Source organism: Hyalella azteca, unplaced genomic scaffold (assembly GCF_000764305.2).
Source record: "Hyalella azteca isolate HAZT.00-mixed unplaced genomic scaffold, Hazt_2.0.2 contig9828, whole genome shotgun sequence".
In the NCBI taxonomy this organism is placed as follows: Eukaryota; Metazoa; Arthropoda; class Malacostraca; order Amphipoda; family Hyalellidae; genus Hyalella; species Hyalella azteca.
This window is the reverse complement of record NW_025939888.1, coordinates 148,178-166,452: the sequence shown is the minus strand read 5'-3', so window position 1 is coordinate 166,452 and position 18,275 is coordinate 148,178. Positions and strand designations below refer to the sequence as shown.

The 18,275-nt window shown below is 39.2% G+C and overlaps 1 protein-coding gene across 5 annotated transcripts; it reads left to right on the top strand.

Moving 5' to 3' along the window:
* Nucleotides 1-1,181: 1,181 nt before the first annotated feature.
* LOC108672863 (longitudinals lacking protein, isoforms A/B/D/L) lies at nt 1,182-18,034 on the top strand. Of its 5 annotated transcripts, XM_047882170.1 has the most exons (6): nt 1,182-1,481; nt 8,542-8,727; nt 9,007-10,156; nt 10,601-10,690; nt 15,276-15,975; nt 16,063-18,034. In XM_047882170.1, exons 1-6 carry the CDS (start codon nt 1,365-1,367, stop codon nt 16,178-16,180), a joined length of 2,361 nt encoding a protein of 786 aa, XP_047738126.1. In that variant the 5' UTR covers nt 1,182-1,364; the 3' UTR covers nt 16,181-18,034. The 5 variants fall into 5 exon arrangements, with proteins under 5 accessions (XP_047738126.1, XP_018016103.1, XP_047738125.1 ...); XM_018160614.2 differs by having other exon boundaries at nt 10,613-10,690; nt 15,276-18,034; XM_047882169.1 differs by having other exon boundaries at nt 15,276-18,034.
* Nucleotides 18,035-18,275: the final 241 nt, after the last annotated feature.

Here is an 18,275-nt window from a genome sequence, read left to right as displayed (position 1 = left end):
AGAGGGTGTGCACTAGGTAGAGAGGGTGTGCACTAGGCAGAGAGGGTGTGCACTAGGTAGGGAGGGTGTGCACTAGGTATAGAGGGTGCGCACTAGGTAGAGAGGGTGTGCACTAGGTAGAGAGGATGTGCACTAGGCAGAGAGGGTGTGCACTAGGTAGAGAGGATGTGCACTAGGCAGAGAGGGTGTGCACTAGGTAGAGAGGGTGTGCACTAGGTAGGGAGGGTGTGCACTAGGCAGAGAGGGTGTGCACTAGGCAGAGAGGGTGTGCACTAGGTAGAGAGGGTGTGCACTAAGTAGAGAGGGTGTGCAATAGGTAGAGAGGGTGTGCACTAAGTAGAGAGGGTGTGCACTAGGTAGAGAGGATGCGCACTAGGTAGAGAAGGTGTGCACTAGGTAGAGAAGGTGTGCACTAGGCAGAGAGGGTGTGCACTAAGTAGAGAGGGTGTGCACTAGGTAGAGAGGGTGTGCACTAAATAGAGAGGGTGTGCACTAGGTAGAGAAGGTGTGCACTAGGCAGAGAGGGTGTGCACTAAGTAGAGAGGGTGTGCACTAGGTAGAGAGGGTGTGCACTAGGTAGAGAGGGTGTGCACTAAATAGAGAAGGTGTGCACTAGGTAGAGAAGGTGTACACTAGGTAGGGAGGGTGTGCACTGTAATTCAAATTGCTACATAACCCAGAGCAAATATTATGAAGTTCAAACCAGTGAGCGATCTTTTTAAACCTATTGAGATCTATTTTTAATTATGCAAGCATTTTGCTGGACAGATGGCGCGCGATATCGAATGAGATTACACAGGCGCTAAAATACAATTCAATCTTATTGCTTAATTTCATGCGAATCGTGGTTTGACGACCGAGAAATGGGTAGGAGATTACCTTAAATTTAAATTTAGTTGCAGAAACCCATAAATTCTAAACGTTTTGGTAAAAATATACCGATCTTAATTTATTGGCAGTCTGCCACACGTGGAAAAGATACTACAATATTTAATTTCAAATCCGCTTCAGCTCGCAATGTCCATGCCATTTTAAATCAGCCTATAATCTTTCTAATTTATCAAAGTAATTAAAATTAAAGAAAAATTAGCCGCGTCGGCACTTGTCCGTATTGATTGCAGTCGTCCACATTCTCGATGGAAGGATCACGCAAAGAAGCAGTTATGGCACCGCAGAAGTTCAAGTCAAAAGATGTGTTTGTCTCGTTGTTGTGTCTTCCTTATGATTCACTTTTCGTTGCGGGAAAACTGCACGCGGATAAGAATCTTGACCAGGGTATAGGCGATAAGGGTAGAGGCGTGACAAATTTTGATGAGATTTAGAAAGGAATGTTTTGCCGATAAGTTGCCAGCTCATGTATTTATATGACTCGCTATGTAAGGAAGGACCATCAGAAGTTGAAGAGAAGCAAGATGGAGTGGAGTGATCCGTCAGTGGCTGAGGTTTATGAAAATTTGCGGAGAATTGCTAATCTGAATAACGTGAGTATTATATGTAACATACTATTTACGTGGAATAGTCCAACGTTTTCAATGGTTTGTTCGATAAATAATGGCACCAATTATTGTCTGGGTAGCGGAGACGGCATTAAGAAATTGCCCTATAGTAATGTAAAGCCATAAAGTAATAGTGTAGCTCACGTAATGGTCTCTAGGATAGGATTGTCTAGTTTTACATTAAAATTATGCCTTGTCCATTATTCCTAAATTACCTGGCAATATAATTTATGCCTATTGTCATCTAACAATATAATTTATATTGCCATGTAGCTAACGAAATGCGGCCACTTAAATTAATTTGTACAGTCTCCTTTGAAATCATCGTTTTAACTTGTTGTTTTCATAAGGCTTATTGTAAATCGTTTACTTTTATGCTAATGCTTATTTATGCTAATGCTTATTGATCGTTTACTTTTATTCATAGGCTATATCCTTTCTTTTTGAGGTTGAGGTGCATGGTGTATTATCATGTGCTAAACTTTCAGTCCAGATTACAACAAAAAATTAATATATGGTGTATTAGAGAAAAACGTGCGTTATACATGCCATTGAATAGCACAATTTTCCACTTCCATGCGTGCACTCTCTTACTAACGACGTGCTCGTAATTGCATATACGAAAAACGATAACGAACATCGTTTTTATGTAATAAAAACTAACATCAATAACGTTTTATCTAATGCAATAACTCATAGTTCTCGAACTGATTTCGTCGTAGCTTTGTTGGTACAACTAGAAAAATTGAGAAATTACTTTAATTTGTATGACAAACGGACGCTACATTACAAGCAATATGACCTTCGATGAATTTGTTTCGTCGGGTGCGTAACATTTGGGTCGTGGTTCTAACTGTTTACGTCACTTGAAATTTAGTTGCATCGCCACATAAAAGTTTGCTGTATGGTATGCGTCGCGTCTCAGGAGTATGCTTTACGCGCACCAACTACAAGTATGCTATACGGCGGCGGTCTACGTGCACCATGTAGCAGTATATGCATGGCGTACAAATAAATTAATTAAGTGGAATTAAGTCTTCCAGGTTTTAACAACAGGTTGGTTGCTCATTTCATTGATGTCGGCGGTAAAACGTCGCATCCTCCTTTTCAAATTCACCAGATTAGTTGAAAAAAGTTAGGATAAATATTATATCGAGACTTCGATTTGTCCTCGTCTTGATCGACCTTAACAATTTTTAGTCCCTATAGATACCAACGCGAAAGGCAGTAACTTATAAAAAATTTCGCGATAGAATAATAATTGAATACGTGGACATTAGAATTAATAACGAGAAATCGCATGCATTTAGATGAAATTTATTTCCATGTGTACTTTTATTCACACTAAAGTTGAAATAAGATATTCCGTTTTTTAATGGTCGCAATCGTGCTGGCGGCAATTATAAGGGCAACACAAATGTCCTGTAATGGACGAGCCAAAAAAAGCGATCTAATCTTTCCAAAGCAAAGTTTTTTTTCTAGCGCGTGAAGCCGTGTAAAGACGCGTTCTGAAAAGTTCGGGACCTACGAGATTCGTGGTCACTTTGGCATACGTACATTCTGACACGCAAGCGTAGATTGCGATTTAGTTACGCGTGTACCACGTGGCCATGGTGTGCGTGGAACAAACACAGGCTTCGTGTACAGTATGGTGCATTATTAGCTGGAATATGATGCTCACAATTGCTCTGAATATGAATCGGGACGGAATTTCAATTCACTAAATTTCGAATTTAAACTTCTAACTTATGCATAATTCCAACCATCGTCTTTAATTTCAAGTTGTTTAATGCTTATATATAATGAAGCATTTCATTAGTGAAGCGCAATAATCATTTGTAATTTTCAGGTTGGAATTAACTACAGTTCTTAAATCAATACATCGATTTAGGAAAACTTCCAATTCGATTAAAAATAAAATGTGTACCTTATCATGTTTAATGCAGGTTTCATTGAAGACCAGAGAGTATTTCTTATTGACAATTTTCTTATTATTTTTCTCGATTCGGCGAATTAGGCTCTTGATATGAAGTGAAAATCCAAATATCAGGTTTCCAAGGGACATTTTATTATAATTTTACATCGTTTCGAATGCAACTTCATTCATTATCAAGTATAGGAAGAGTTTCGCAACAACTGAATTTGAAATTTTGAAATGACATTAGTACAATTATCATGTTTACATACTTAATTTGTAGCGCAGCCTCAGCATTTGCTACAACGAAAACATAAGAACTTTGTTGACTAAAAACTGAAATTTGGCCAGCTGATAAAGACGTGTTTGTCCAGGCATGCGTTATGCGATCTTCTGCGTCTTCACAAAGTGAACGAATGATGACGGACTCAAACTCTGTTATCGTCATGCCAATCAGTTTCATTATATCCTTACAAGCGAATTTGTTTGCCGAGTTGAATATTCTTTCTTGTATTAAGTGTCCAAATAATTATTTCTTGATAGCGTCAGTCTTGAACAGATCCGGTCAAAGGACACGATTTTAGATCTTCTGTGAACAAGTCACGAAAATTACAAAAATCGGCGACAGGCCACATCAGGCCTATACTCTTCATGCACCGACATCGCTATGTTATGTTATGTTATATGTAGATAGATAGCGTAGGTAATTAGGTTAGGATGTGTATCAACGATTACATGGAAATTAAATGGAATTTTTTATGGTGGAAGCTTAAAACATTGCAAATAGTTGGAACAGGAGTTTGATGTGAAAATTGAGATATGATTTTACTTTTTAAATCTGTAGTCTAGTCAAAACTAATGAATTCAAATATGATTTTGAATACAGGAAGCGAGTGGATCTTCCTTGCTACATGTGGGTTTACTGTAAACGGGTCATTGTTTAATTAACTTGCTTGAGTTCAAAATTTATTCGTACTCACAGCCCTCGGATCTATACAGCCCTCATAATACACAACTTGTGAAACGACAAGCATGAATTTAGAATGTAAATTTGTAAATCATGACGCATCATTGCATGTTGAAGACATCATCGCAGTCACTCTTACTCGCAATGCGATGTTGAACTTCATGAATTCACTCTATATCTGCAACTATTATGAGGATAGTACAACTTTGAGCAAGCATACCGCCGCTGTAGTGAGTAGCCGCCGCTGTAGTGAGGATATAGTACAACGTGGAGCAAGCATACCGCCGCTGTAGTGAGTAGCCGCCGCTGTAGTGAGGATAGTACAACGTGGAGCAAGCATGCCGCCGCTGTAGTGAGGATAGTACAACTTGGAGCAAGCATGCCGCCGCTGTAGTGAGGATAGTACAACTTGGAGCAAGCATGCCGCCGCTGTAGTGAGGATAGTACAACTTGGAGCAAGCATGCCGCCGCTGTAGTGAGGATAGTACAACTTGGAGCAAGCATGCCGCCGCTGTAGCGAGGTTAGTACAACATGGAGCAAGAATGCCGCCGCTGTAGTGATGATAGCACAACTTGGAGCAAGCATGCCGCCGCTGTAGTGAGGATAGTACGGCATGGAGCAAGCATGCCGCTGCTGTAGTGAGGATAGTACAACATGGAGCGTGTATTAGTGCAATGATAAGAAAGATTTAGCGGGGCACAAATGTCACAGGTGGGCATGGGAAGGCATGATGCATGCAGGCTGGCAAGCATACCACGGCTGGGCAGGGCTGGGGCGACCAGCTGCTGGGTGCGCAAGTGTCATGCAGACCGCCACTCTCCACCGCCCGCCCCCTCCACCCTCCACCACGAGCCACCACCCGCCAGTGGGCGGAGCTACGGTGTGTGGGGATGCAGGGGTGATAGGCCGTGCGCTTGACGCCCGGGAACAAGTAGGGTGTGGACGTAGGGGTAGGGGGAGATGGAGGAGGTGGAGGTGGAGGCTACTGCAGGAGAAGTCATGAGGGCACCACGCCTTCATTCTCCATGCATCTCGCATCGGAAGCGGTTGCTAGGATCTTTAGGCAGCGATCAGTCTTGACTTGTGTAACGTAGTGTGCAGTGTGTGACTTGCTTGTAGTGGTGTACTACCTCAGCACTTGTGCAGTGTAAACAACAGTCAAGTGATTCAGTTGACGCTCAGTGGATGTGTTATTACAACAAAGTATGTAGTTGAAACTGGAAAATCTATAATTAGATACCTGATATTTCGGAAACTCTCAAGTGATATTGCCCGCAGTTTATATCGAATTATGTGTGAACATTTTTCAGTTTGAGTTTAGACTTCCATGAAGTGGAGTTGGTTTTGTTCAAATGATATTGGAATCTAACTTTTATCGTTCAAACTCCACTCCAGTCGAGGATAACACAATTACCGAGGATATTAATATTGGCTACTGAACTGGTGAGTGGTGAAGTGGCACCGGACACTCCTTGTAAATTATATAACCTTGAACTGATTAAAATGTACAAGAAGGGCTCAATATTTTCTGAATACGAATTGCAGATTTTAAATTAGCCTAATGACTGTGATTACGTTTCAGAGAACTAGTTGAATTTTACTCAACTTATGCGACTGTGTATTATTTCATGGGAAATTCCAATGTATTAATTTTTTAACTTTATTATCATATTTTATAGCTCATGTGATTCATTCACATTCTACTTATGCTTGAAAAATATTGATTATTTAGAAGGCCATCATTCATTGTAGCTCGTGTACGAGTTTATATGTCTGCACCACAATTAATCGATACCTAGTTTTGTTTGAACTTTGTCGGAAAGGTTGTACTTGAACTTGGGCCCCAGGAAAGTTGTTATAGAAAAAACATATCATTTTTAAAGATATATTGTACTTTTCTAACAATTATCTTGGATTTTCGGATCAATACTTTTTCTTAAAGTTAAAATTGGTTGTGATTTGAAGTCTCCGGACTTGGAGCGCCTAGTTCTACCAGGAAAGTTAAAGTTTTGGGTTTGTACAAGAAAAAAAATTCTCACATTATAAGCACTGTTGTCTCTGTCGTGAGATAATTAATACGTTTATGGATGAATTTTAAGCAATCTCAGTTAACGAGAGTTCAATTGTACTGCTAATTAATCGAACTGTGATAGTAAATTGTTTACTCCGCAATCTTCTGTTTAGTTTCAAAGTTCTCTGGTTTCCTAACTCATGAAAAAATTTTAAGTAAGCTATTTAAAAAGTTCATTTATCAACGCTGACGAGACTGAAAACAATTATTTTCGCTTCAGCTTGAAGTTGCTTATAGCAGGAACCTGTGGAAACACTTATTTAGCACTAATCATGGAACTCTATTTCTGAACATAATTCTCTGAACCATTGAAACCAGAAATTGTCTTGCTGGAAGGAAAGAAACCATTGAATGTTCGAAATTGCGAAGGAAGTTAAAACAGGCGATGCAAACCTACCCTAATTTTTCTGAACTCGCATGAACTATTCCTTCTAACTCGGGGATATATGAAGTTACTTCTAACTACTTTAGTTTGGTTTGGTTGGGTTGGGTTAGGTTAGGTTGATTTGGTTGAGTAGTTAATTCTAATTTCTCTTCGTTCATGTTGTACTCGAGATACTGGATAAGTTCTGTATAGCCATTTTTTGGCTTGATGTAAATTTCGAGCGTGGATAAACCGCTCGCATTTAGGCTGTTTTTTCAGCATCGCTTATGTGCCCAATTCGTACGTGTATCACTTCTCACTCACATTCACATTTCTTAATCGCGAGTCATATATGCATTCCTAAGAGTGATTTCAAAAAGCTTTTACGTCACAAAAATATTATATATTATTTTTTAATGTACTCAACAGAGTAATAACAAACCTTCACGTTCACCAGTAATCTTCCTCATTTTAGTTCGGAGTCTCTCTTCACAACCGCCCGCTTCATGCTCATAACGCGTTTTTTCGTCCAACGTGAACCGAATGAATAGCAACAAGGACGAATGTTCCAATTTTTTTGCTGTACGCAGACGCTGAAGTTTTGCCCCGCCCTTGTTTGAATCGTCACGTTGTGCCATGCAATCCATTGATGCTGCCGCATGCCACACAAGGTCGTGCAAGGCTGCAAGCAATCGCAAAAAAATCTACGGATTTCACAAGCACGTTTTCGCACGAAGGCCAAAATTTTTTGATACTTTCCACCAATTTTCAAACTCAAATGACTCATTTTTATGGTCTCAAATTTAACTATAATTTTATTGTTCAATTAAAAGTATTTTTCAATTATTGTGCATGCAAACTATGATATAATTATCCTTGCAAACTGTAAAAGTACCATTTTAATCTTTTCTGCATTTGTTGTAGATGTTGTAGTTGTTCTTGAAGTATGACAGTGTTTTACGAAAGGCGAAACATTTTGACCAAAACTGAGATTGCCGGTGGATTTCGTCTTAGGCTTGTGTTGCTTCGTTATAATGACTTGACAATACAATTCGAGACGTCAGACTCCTCATAAAACTCTAATTACTCCATATGCATATGCATATATAGCGCTGCACAGTCCGTCAACACAGTGGTCACGTTCAAATCATTATAATTATTCAAAAGAATCTTACACAAGATCTGATTACGAATCCCTTTTAGATCTCAAATGCAACGTTGTCGAAATTCAACATGCATACTAATTAGCATGGGAAATTGTCTTCTACTAATATACGATTCGTCAGAGTTTAATTTTTGTCTCCACTGATACTTCCTTGAGAAGTTGCGTGCTTCGAATTTCCGAGACTATTTCAAGTTTGACGAAACAGCCGTCGAAAATTACGACGATACAGGTCATGGGCTGCATGTATCCAAAATATCGGAGTTTCATCGAAATAAATTTTTACGAGTATCGTCCGTCGTGCAAGATCACAACTTGAACGTTGTAAGAGTTTCTACACGATGTTCGCGCATTCTATTATATCACTTTGTTTTAATCAGAATTATTTAAGTATTTCTCCCACTAGTTTTAACATTCGGTTAAGCAATGTAGATTTCATTATCACGTTAAATTTTCGTACGCGATGAACAATTCTTTCTGACGCACGATCATTCTGCTCTATGTATATACCTCCTTACTGCACACAATAAAATCAATACTAAAAATTCAGTTTCTTGTGTTCCAGACAATGGCGGAGAAGGATGAAGAGCTGTGCGTCAACTGGAGTATGCACCAGGATGTCTTAGCTTCAAAAGTTGGCGAGTTCCTGGAATGCAAGCAGTTCCACGACGTGTCGCTCTACTGCACTGAAGACAACGAAATGATCCCTGCTCATAAGCTGGTGCTCTCAAGCTGCAGCGACTTCTTCAAGGTAAGAACTCATTTCTTCATTTATTTTTTAGATAGGAGAACTCGGGCGTATGATTCAGTTAAATCACTATTTGTTGTGTTAATTATACCTTATTGCCTTGTTCTATGTTTAATTATGTCGTGCGTTCCGGTATAGACTTTTCTTTGATAGGAAAAAAATCATTCAATTTAGCCTTATAATTTATTCAATCCTCAATAATTGTGTTGTAATAAAAATAATTTAATTAAATCGTGTATCGTAAAATTACAAGCCGCTTAAAATTCTCCATTACCTTTGCAGAATTTGTTCGATAGAGTCCAGGAGACGAACGCGGTAGTCGTAGTCAAAGACGTGCGGCATAAGACGCTGCAGCAGATCTTAAGATTCATGTATGTAGGCACGGTTGTTGTAACCGCAACTGATGTGCCAGAGTTCATGAAAGCAGCTAAACAATTCAAAGTTACTGGACTGGACGTGGATAAAAACGGCGTGGCAGCATTGACATCCAAGATCGAAGACGTTCAGGGGAAAGAACTAGATTTGTCAAGGAATCGAACCACCGGTGCATTTCCTAGTACGACTTCGTCCGATTCCATCATTACTGAAGATACCAACACCATCACGCCAAACTTTATGGTACCTGGACAACCGGCTCTGAACCCTTCCATGATCAACCATGCACACTTGTCACCTTTCGACAGCCATATTCTGAACACTGCCTTGGCGTTCCGTACAGGCTCGCAATTCTTGTCGAATCGCCTTGCCACTCCCTCACATCTCGCCCACAATGCAAACCTCTCTCGCCAATCTCACCTAAAGTCCATACCCGTAGACGCGTCAAAGCAGCTGCAGTCAGAGAAGGTTTTAAGAGATCCTGCCGTTATCAATCGGCGATATTCGAATTCTCCTGAAGACTCTCTCCACAGTAACGCTAGTCTCGATCTGACGAAAGCAACTTCTTCGATCAGTCCTTTGAACCGCATCGGTGCGGTGACCAACCCTCTAAACTCTTTAGCCTCAGTTGGACAAGCTACTGGCAGCCCAAATATCAACCCGGTATCAGCCGCCGTTTTAGCATCTCAAATTCAACATTACTCGCAATTTTCGCCTCAAATTAGAGTATCTCAGTCTCTACTGAACAAACGGTCGCGAAGTAAGTCACCCGAAACAAATGATTCAAAGTTACTTCACAACGACGGCACAGACGACGATCGTTCGCCGCACCGATTCAACGATCACCAAGAGAACAGCAGCCCTCGCAACTCTGAACAGTCGGGAAAGCAGAACAGCAGTGCGGGTGCCAGCGAACACTACAGCGACGATGAGAGTGGAACAGAAACAAAGTACAACGAGAATTTGGGATACCGAGCACCCGGCAACGGCAGGGCGAGATCGGTGTCGCCTGGGCCTTCTACTTCGACACCCAAAGTCACCGAGTCATTTATGCAGAGTGAGTTCTTTCGATTCTAAACTTTTTCGCTGTGAACGCTTTGGCTTTTTAATTAAATCTCGCATGATATATTAGTGTTATAGTTCTTGGTTTCGGCCATTTCACTGCTAAGCGGATTTTTTTGAATTCCCATTTCAACGCTCTAATCGAATAGTCTTGCCTTAAGAAGTTAATATTCGTTGAATATTTTGTTCCTTGCTTGCTTCATAAAATTTATGGCATCAGCATGAACTCTTTGCTGAAATTACAAATTTTTCCCCTGTCTTATTTCTTCGAAGGAGTTCTGTCGAATATTTTTCATTTACTGACACCTGCTTGCATGCTCATCAGCTTGCTTGCTTGTCTGCTTCCTTATTTATAATGTTTGCTACAACTGCGATCGACTACTACCTTATGTTATGAATTTACTAAGTTTTACTGATCTGATATTCGTCGCTGACACAGGCTTCATTGCAGGCTACCCGCGAATGCCCTGGAACTACAGCACCGCAGGCGACGACATCAAGACCGCGTCTGACAACACCGGCACCTCAGGTAAGACTTTAACAATTGCAATGGTTCAGTTGATACCGCCACTGCTTCGGAAACACAAAACTCAAGGTTTGGGCAATAACATAGTCAATTGCTAGTTTAAGCACTACCACTATTTACACTAAAACGGCGTAAGACTGGCGTTGGTTTCGCTTAACAGAAGGTTTGGGCATTTATACATCAACCCTGTGAGTGGTCTAGAAATACAAACACATGGTTTTGATATTCACACTTGGTTTGTGGCGGCACAATTTTCAAGGCTTGCGATGTTACGAGAACAATTCCATTCTGTACTACATTGTGCATTAGTTTAAAAATTTTGTTTGCAGAATTGTTTTTTGGAGTCTTGCATGGATTCTTTAGTATTGCAGAAACACTACTTTGCTCTCAATGAGACATATTACAGTAAAATTACGTTTGATGTAATCATCTTCAAAAGTAATGAGGTTCCGAAGTTTTTCTGATTAGCTTATAGATTTTTTTCACGATTCACCTGAAATTTCACTTTCACTCGGAAACTTCGGATGTCGAATAAATAGGAATTGCTCGTGGAATTTCAATCCAAGCTAGAATAATTGACATCGAATGAAACCGATGCTTTTGGCTATCTTGTAATAATTTTATTTACGAATCTCTATTTTCTGAAAAGATCGTAAATGATTTCGTATCTTGCTGTGATAAACTATTTCATTCACAGTCGTCGGGGTCGGAACAGCAGTTGTACTAATTAAAAGCTTAGTTTTTCGGGGCTACATGGTATTTTCTAAGAATTTCCCCTAATTTTTACACTTCTAGTGGAATTAGAATCGCCACGTATGTGCTACATTTCTTTGAAGTCAATTTAAAAAGAGTTTGAATAGTTTTGCTTTCTTGAATGACGGTTATTTGTTTGTTATTAAATTAACATTTGTACGGAATACTTGAACTGATTTTCCCTCAGTTTGGGTGGTGGCGAAGAGGTGGTTGGAAGTTGGTAATTAATTTATGGATCTTGAGCATGCTTTGCAAACTTCGTACTAACTGTTGCTGATCTAATGTAACTCAATGAGAAAGTATAAATAATCTGGATGTGAGGCATGTTATGACATTATTTCTTGTTTCTGCTTTACTGGTTCTGCTGGTTTTCGTCGGAGTTTCCGCATGCTTAGTTGATTCCACTATAATTTAATTAGATGGTATATTTTTTAATCAGCATGTTGAGCTCTTTCACAGGTAGAGGCTAGTGTAGGTGGGTTCTATTCCTAAATATTTTTATCTCTGGACTTTGTGTAAATTTTCTTCTTTTCGGACTTGGTGCACGTTCTATAGATGCGTTGTGCCGGCATGAGGTCTATTAAATCGGTTGGCTTGATGTTTCCAAAATTTCCTCTTGATTGCAAATCCTACTAACTTGAACGAAAAAGGAACGTATATATAATATTAGACAAGTAAAATTAACCAGTTATTTTAACAGTGCATACTAACTAACCTCGTATACGCGATGTAGTATGCTTTCAAAACTACCGAATTTTGTAGAAGTAGTAATTGTGCAATACTGTAATATTTAATTGAGTAATTTAACATTGATTCCAGTACGCAGTATTGAATGCTTTGCATTAGTTTGAGTACTTGTTCACTGTACCAAAAGTAGCAGTACAAATGCTTATTTCGTTATCGCTTGTTCTCATTCCAGGATTTTGGAAAAGTAGCTTCAAAAACAGCTTTCTTGCACCGTATCTTAGTCCTTCACTTCCTCCTCTCTCCCCCGGCTCTCACTCCTCCACTCTTTCCCCCACTTTTCCTGGACTATATCCCCCAAGTTCTCTGTCCTCCTCGTGGGCGTGCAATTCTGGTTCGCCTCCACCCATGCACTCGATGCCCTTCCTCCGCTCCAACGAGTGCGCCCGATGCGGCCGATTGTACAAAACTCGCAAAGGACTCAAGCATCACATTAAGAACGAGTGTGGAGTTGAGCCCAGGTTTCAGTGCACTCGATGTGACTGGAAGTTCAAACAAAAGGCTCACTTGCTCCGTCACATGGCAAGGAAGCACACGCCTCCTACTTGACCAAAGATGCTTCGCCTTTGACAAGTCAACAGCCTACGCAGGAGGGCATTGATATAGCGCTCGTTGAACTGATCAGTCGGGGACCTCGTAGGCCAATTGGGTCGAATAATTAGCTAGGACTCTGCATGTTAAAGCACTTGAGTTGATTACGTCATAGCTTGATTGTTCGGCACGGAAGCAAATGTCATTTAAGCGATTACCTAACTATCATTTGCTACAAAAATTAAGACCCTTACGCAATATTATTGCTAGTGACAAGAGAATAAGTTTAATGGAAGATTGATCGTCTAAGTGGATTATTTACATGAGCCCCCGACTCTTCCCTCTTTCATTCTGCTCAATTGTAGTTTAGTTTTATGTTGTTGAGATTATATTAGCATTTAAAATGTCCTATGTCAACTTGTAGTTTGTGAGTTTATTTGGGTTTATGCATGTCTGTGTAGCCATGTCTCCGAAATACTTTTTTTTCAACTTTTAGAAGCTTTCCTTTTCAGTAGGGTTGTGATGATGCACAATTTTCTAGTAGCTTCAACTGCCAATGCCCTTGTTCATTTAAGTCAAGTTCATATATAGCATGATTTTATTCTTATCTGTTACTAAATATGGAATCAATCAATCATTTATACTTTTGAAAATTTTACTAAATTGTTTCAACAATGACTTGAAAACAAATTATTTTCTATCTAAAACTGAAATCTGAAAGTTGTGTCTAAGTTAATCAGCCAAAAATGATATTGGATTTTGATGGTTTGAGTCTTGATATAATTAATGATACGTATATTATTTGCGTTAGGCTAATATATATATAAGCCTTTCGTTCAACAAAAGACAAGGTATATCACAGATCTCTGGCTTTCAACGAAGGCTAAAGTAGCATCAAGTAGTCATTATAATCATGATTTTTATAACATTTAGTTAGTTAGAGTTTCTGATATTAAAATCATCTATTAAAAAGACAATTGAAGGCATTCATTTTTTTCAGAGTGGAGCCTGAATGAAGTAATAACAGAACTTAGTTCTCACTTATTAGTTCATGCTTTAATATATTGTTTTATCTGCTCATAGGAAATCCATTGCCATATTAAAGTCATTAACTATTTTATAGAGATTTCCAGTTTTTCTTATTTAAAAAAAATTCCAGATAAAAACTGTTATTGTTGAATCTATTGATTTTTTATGGGAATAATTTTTTATTAAAAATGCCTGCATGGTAGAAAAGTGCGAGTAACACGCGCCATTGCCGAGCTTCATAACAATTTCTAGTCACTCTCTATTAGATTTGCTTTTATTCTAATTTTCGTTTCACTTGGATATTTAAAGTACTACATAAAATGACAAATGTAGAATTTACGTACAAATGATTATTTAATCGTAACAAATACCGAAAGATTATAGTTGTTAACACTATCTTCCTGCAGTACATAGGCATATCTCACGTAAAATGCAGTGATGCGAGGAATGTTGGTTTGCTTTTTAAATTCTTAAGATGAAAAGACGAATCTGTTGATTGGATGAGTCCTCGTAATTACAACGGTCACAATATACGCTCCGAGCTTCCACATTTACACGTCATCAATCTAGTTTTAAATGGCACTTTGTAAAAGTATTTTAAATAACTTCTCCTGTAGCTCTTACCAGTTCTTCGTGGCTGGAATAATCTCGATAATTTTGCTCAAGCTATTTCATTTGCTTATTTATTTCGTTAACTACCCAGTAATTACCTAGACTTAAACTTGAGTTTTTTCTAATTTTTGGAAGAAAAGTTGGCCTGTAAATTAAGTATTCAATATCATACCTCAATGAAAATTTCAATGATAACAGAGATACTGGAATTTGAAACGGTTCATAAACTCGACTAAGTTTGATAAGCGACCGTGCACGCGATTATTTCGCTGCCAATCAAATTGCAATTTTGCTGCTAAAGAGTTTACAGATTGGGTTAGATTTTCTGTACATTTTATATCATTGCCGTGGGTGTATCTCAGTCTCGCTGGTTGCCGCGTTGTCTTGTTTCAGTTCGGTGGCTGTAGTGTTGTTTGTCGATGCTGTTTTTATTTGTGCGAGTTGGTGCTACAGCGCGTAAGTCAGGCCAAATCGAAAAGTTGTTTTGTAAATAAAGTCTTGCCCCATGAAAAATGGTTTACTTTAACTATAAGCTTGGGCTCCTATCATCATAGAAAATCTCTGATCACACAACAAAACCAGGTAATTTTTTGTATCCTACTTACTTATGTTGTTCACAAGGAAATTTTATTTGGATAATGAAAAATTCGTTTTGTTCATTTATTTTAGAAGCTAGGCCGCTCTTTGTTCATGACTTTCTCGGGAAAGTAATGATTATTCAACGAATTTCCTGAGCATTCTCTTGATTATTTTAAGCGCATACCCCTGCAATGAGTACATTTGATTTATATTTTTCTGTCAACAATATATTTTACATAGTGCTCTTATGAGTACTTTCTGCGAATTAGCCTTTCCTGAGAAAGGGTTTCCCTTCTTGCATATCGCGGAATGATGACGCTAATACATTTTTCTCTTGCAGAAATCCTGGCCGCTCTCATCAATGCCAAAAATGTGGCTGAATTCAACCCTGCCCTCTTAGTGCGACAGGCTAACGCATTCCCCAATATTGCCACGACATTCCCCCAGTTGGTCAATCTTCCGCAGACGTTGGCCAGCTTCCAGTCGTCGTTGACTAACAGTGTCCTGACGAGCCACCCTAAGTCAGGCATTGCTCTCAATAGCCAGATCCCTACTCAGATGATGGCGTTGATGGCTGAACAGGAACGCTTGCGCCTAGAGGAAAAGCGAATGACCGAAGAAAGGATCGGAAACAAGAAGCGGAGGCTCCAATCTTCCACAAGTGCCAGGTTTGAGTGTGACGTGTGTCAACGATCTTACGCTTCTCATGGAAACTTGAAGCGACACAAGAAGTACGAGTGTGGACAGCCCCCAACTTTTGCCTGTCCAGTTTGCGATTGCATGTTCCAGCACCGACACAGTATGAAAATTCACTACAAGGGTTCTCACAAAGAAGAGTACGCCAAATATGGATTTTCAATGGTGGACAATGTCAGCGCAAACAACACCAACATACAGCTAACAAAACTGCAATGCCATTCTCCTAGCTCAAGCCCTCCACTGCGAATAGTTGATGATGTGCCACCGTATCAGCCCAATCCCAATGTGCCACCGTATCAGGAGCCTTCGAGTCTTCTTGACATCAAACGAGAGAGCTTGAGGACCATCGCTGATGATGTGCCACCTTATCAGCCCATGCCGCCTCAGGAGCCTTCGAGTCTTCTTGACATCAAACGAGAGAGCTTGAGGACCATCGCAACTGCTGAAGTCTCAGTGTCATCTTTGCCGCAAAAAGATTTGGACAATCAGTTTTTGGCGGTCCAGCGTGCTCCGCCATCACAGAGTAGCAATACCGATAATGTTTAGATTAGATCAGTATACCGAAAGTGAATGATTCATTTTTTTCACATTCACAGTTGATGATATGTGGGAACGCGTTTTCTTGCTTTCATATTAGGAGTGAATCTTCTTGTAATTAATGTATTTAATTCTTATCCAATGCATACACGCTAAACGTTACAACAAGGAATTTGTAGCGAGGGCAAGTGATTGTTGTTAATGGTCTCAGTTGCTGACAACTGCCCTCAATTACGGAAAATTTTAAGTTAGATACATTTTTTACAGCTTCAGTTTTAGAGCTCTGTTGATCCAAATGAAGCAAACTTGAGCAATGTCCAGGACCTCATCCTAACGTGTGAAAGTTGCATTCTTTTAAGTTATTTACCAGGCTGTGTGATAAGCTAAGGTGCTCACGTACATAGTCATTGACGGTTCCTTTATCCTTCGTTGCCTCACTAACGCTTAATTTTCAACAGTCGTCTCTACATTGTAAGGTTTATACTATTAAGTTATGTATCTTGGATGATCTCGTGGAATGTTGAATCAATGAACATATATTTAGATCCTATCACGACAAATAACAAAGGTTGAGCACCAGCTTGAAGTGGTGAATTCACTGCAACGTTTTTTCGTCCCAATGGTAGTTAGGTCGCGCGTCTAACTACCATCAATTCAGTTCATCGCGCCATTTGATGTGTAGGTCGCTCATTTTGGTATCGCTCCTTATCTTCACAAATTCACTTGTTCTTTAAATTTTGAAGAAGCATTTTAGAATTAGGAATAAGTTTCTTCTTTCTTTCTTGTTCAAGTTTTTCCGTTGGTCGTTGAAAGCCAATTGTTATCTTACCTCCACCCTCGCCTGCCATTTCTATCTCCGAGTATTTACGTTCTTGTCTACTAAAAACCTTAAATTAACTTGAGACAAATATATTTAAAGGACCAAAATGAGTAAAGTATAAGGGCCAAAATTATTTGGTCTGCCCAATACCAGATGCCTGTACTTGTGTACAAATCTCTAAGACATTGTATCATTTGTTTGAGGAATGCTTCGAGTGGGAGCGTTTCATTTACTCATTGGGCATAACCGTGTGCAAACCAACTAGCCTCGAGTTCTTGATTTGAGGTGTAAAATAGGAATTAGTCATGCGGCTGCTTAATTAACAAACGATGAGCATTATGCTAAGTCTAACTTGATTCTCGAGCAACTGTCTCAGGGAGTGATGTACTTTCTTCAAGTAGTGCGCGACGAAGGGTGTTTGGTGAATTATTATTAACCTCTTTACCTACGTGTAAAAATTGTATGAACGTGTAACTAACGTGTACCTTTCTATAAGTACAATGACATGCTCATATTCAGAGTTCCTATAAATTAAAGTCTATATCGTGTTAAGGTTGTAGACTCGTGTGTAATGTTAGTGAATAAGGATTTACATTATTGACAAGGTGGTGTAAGTAACAAGTTAATCATTGCAGCCGTGACATCACTGAATTTATTCTGAAGTCTCTTGTTCGTCGATGGTTAATTAAAACCGTGCTTATCTGTTAATGCTGAGATTTTGGATGAGTAATTTGCTGGACTCGCTATTATCGTAGTCGAATCCGTTGCTCAATTTTTTAACGTAACTTTTTTGAAGAGTTTAAAATTTTATAATTTTATATACTCTGACAATTATTGAAATTGGGCGTCATGCTTCGTAATTTTTGCCACGAATCCGGCTTGATTTGAAGGATACCATCAAATATTGCGATACTGTACATGTTTTTAATCAAAATCATCTTGCGTTGTCCAGTGAAGAGATCTCAGTTCTGCACAGAGCGTCATGTTATTCTGTTGATACGTGTTCGTAGGTTGTGTTTTATGGTAATATATAAAGTTTTGTGCTCAGTCTTTGGTTGTACAATATTGAAGTTAATGCGATAATGAATACCGGTACAGAAACCCAGATGCATGTTGATATTTTGCGGGCATTCAAGGCATTATTAGCTCGTTGGTGTATGGTTTCTTTCTTATCAGATTTGTTCATTATGCTGTGTTTGATTGGTTCCCCTCAGGCTAAACTTAGCAAATCTTTAAATATTCCTCGAACAAGATTTTTCATAACTATCATTTTGAGAAGAACAT